The sequence below is a fragment of the Mustelus asterias genome, chromosome 31 (genome assembly GCF_964213995.1).
Source record: "Mustelus asterias chromosome 31, sMusAst1.hap1.1, whole genome shotgun sequence".
Taxonomy (NCBI): Eukaryota; Metazoa; Chordata; class Chondrichthyes; order Carcharhiniformes; family Triakidae; genus Mustelus; species Mustelus asterias.
In genome coordinates this window covers 12,321,603-12,323,685 of record NC_135831.1, presented here as the reverse complement: position 1 = coordinate 12,323,685, position 2,083 = coordinate 12,321,603, and the positions used below count along the sequence as shown (strand labels likewise).

The window sequence follows — 2,083 nt, the reverse complement described above, 5'->3', positions numbered from 1 at the left end:
GGGATGGCTTGATCTTGGTCTCAGATAAAGCTCGGCACAACATCGAGGGCCGAAGGGTCTGTTCTGTGCTGTACTGTTCTATGTTCTATGAACCCGGGTCCCTGGCGCTGTGAGGCAGCAGTGCTAACCACCGTGCCACCCATTGCAGAATTAATGTAAACCTACTTGTGACATTAATAAAATTAAAAATAAATTCAACTCCAAACCCGTACACTCTAACTCTTGTTACGATATTGTTCCAATTTCAGATTCTATTGAGCATGGCCCACCCGACAGCACTGACCCCTGAAGCTGACTTCACCCTGACAGAGAGGGACTGGCATTCCGGGTGGAGTTCGTTCACATCAATTCCAATCAGTGTCGACACTGTGGGCAGTGCCAATTTCACAGATGCCAACAGCACACAGGAATGCCAGTACAGTGCCAACTTCCAGTACATCATGTTTCCTGTGGTCTATAGCGTGGTGTTCGCCTTTGGCACCGTGTCCAACTGCTGCGTCCTGTGGTACATCTTCAGGAAGAAGAGTGCGTTCTCTCCCTCAGACGTGTTCATGGCCAACTTGGCCACCATCGACCTCATCTTTGCCGCCCTGCTTCCATTCAAAGTGGCCTATCACGCCATGGGCAACGACTGGGCCTTCGGGGAGCTGGCGTGCAAGGTGACTGGTTCCCTCTTCTTCGCCAACATGTACGGCAGCACTCTGTTCCTCACCTGCATCTGCCTGGATCGCTACGTCGCGGTGGTCTATCCCATCAGGTCACTGCATCTGCGCCGGCCCTGCTATGGCCTACTCATCTGCTGCCTCCTCTGGCTTCTCCTGGCCTCCAGCCTTCTGTACCTGACCATTGGGCAGCCGCTGACCAGCAAGTTCCCCAATGGCAAGACGGCCTGTCTGGAGAACTTCTCTTCCAATTCCTGGAACCGACGCATCTCTGGGATCAGCATCGCCGCCGCGGTCATTGGCTTCTTCATCCCGTTGGTGATTATCATCGTCTGCTACCCCCTCATCGCCCGGAAGCTGCTGGAACATGCAGCCGGCAAAGACACGGTGCACAGGGTGAAGAGGAAAGCCCTCCGCATGGTGCTTCTGGTCCTCCTGGTCTTCATCATTTGCTTTGTCCCTTACCATCTCATCCAGCTCATCCACACCCTCCGGCGGATCAAGGTGCTGTCCAGCTGCAGCCTCATCCAGTTCACCTACTCGGCCAGACGTGTCACCATGGCCCTGGCCAGTCTCAACAGCTGCCTGGACCCCGTCATCTATTCCTTCGCCAGTGACACCTTCCATTGGAGGAGGCTGTGCTGCAGAGGGAGGCCTGCGTTCAACATCACCTTTCGAAGCAAGGGCAGGTTTGGAGGGAGGACTGGTCGATCAGCAGCGGGACCGATTGGTCATTGAAATCCCCACGTTAATCTGTTTCTGGCCAATGTCTTGGTCTTTTTCAATGTGACAGAACAGTTAACAATGGGAGAGCCTGCGGTGCGGGTGTGATCGGGGGCGTGCAGCAGTTACGGCAGGACAGAGAGTGACAGCTTGTGACGCAGTACCTCCAAATTTAACATTTATTTATTTGTCACAAGTAGGCTTACATTAACACTGCAATGAAGATACTGTGAAAATCCCCTAGTCGCCACACTCCGGCGCCTGTTCGGGTAACACTGAGGGAGAATTTAGCACGGCCAATGCGCCCGAACCAGCACGTCTTTCAGACTGTGGGAGGAAACCGGAGCACCCGGAGAAAACCCGACACGGGGAGGACGTGCAGACTCCACAATGACCCGAGCCAGGAATCGAACCCGGGTCCCTGGAGCTGTGAGGCAGCAGTGCTAACCACTGTGCTACCGTGCCGCACGAGTGGTGTGAGGGTGTAATTACATCGCTACTGTTATATACAGACGTGTACACACTCTCACCTGCTATACATGTGTACACCTATCTGCACACACACTCCAACACCGACATTCAGAGATGCAGACACACACACACACATACACAAACCAAACTTACCTTACACATACGTACACACGTAGTCAGACACGCAGATAGTCTCCCACACATGCAGGCACACAAACATTCCCCAA

General features: G+C 53.6%; 1 protein-coding gene across 1 annotated transcript; it reads left to right on the top strand.

The window, feature by feature from the left end:
* Nucleotides 1-260: 260 nt before the first annotated feature.
* LOC144481612 (lysophosphatidic acid receptor 6-like) lies at nucleotides 261-1,741 on the top strand. The gene has a single exon (XM_078200749.1). It carries the CDS (start codon nucleotides 261-263, stop codon nucleotides 1,398-1,400), a length of 1,140 nt encoding a protein of 379 aa, XP_078056875.1. The 3' UTR covers nucleotides 1,401-1,741.
* Nucleotides 1,742-2,083: the final 342 nt, after the last annotated feature.

Bases quoted from the DNA above. Each gene is read 5' to 3' on its own strand.
- LOC144481612 (XM_078200749.1), top strand. From the start codon at position 261: ATGGCCCACCCGACAGCACTGACCCCTGAAGCTGACTTCACCCTGACA.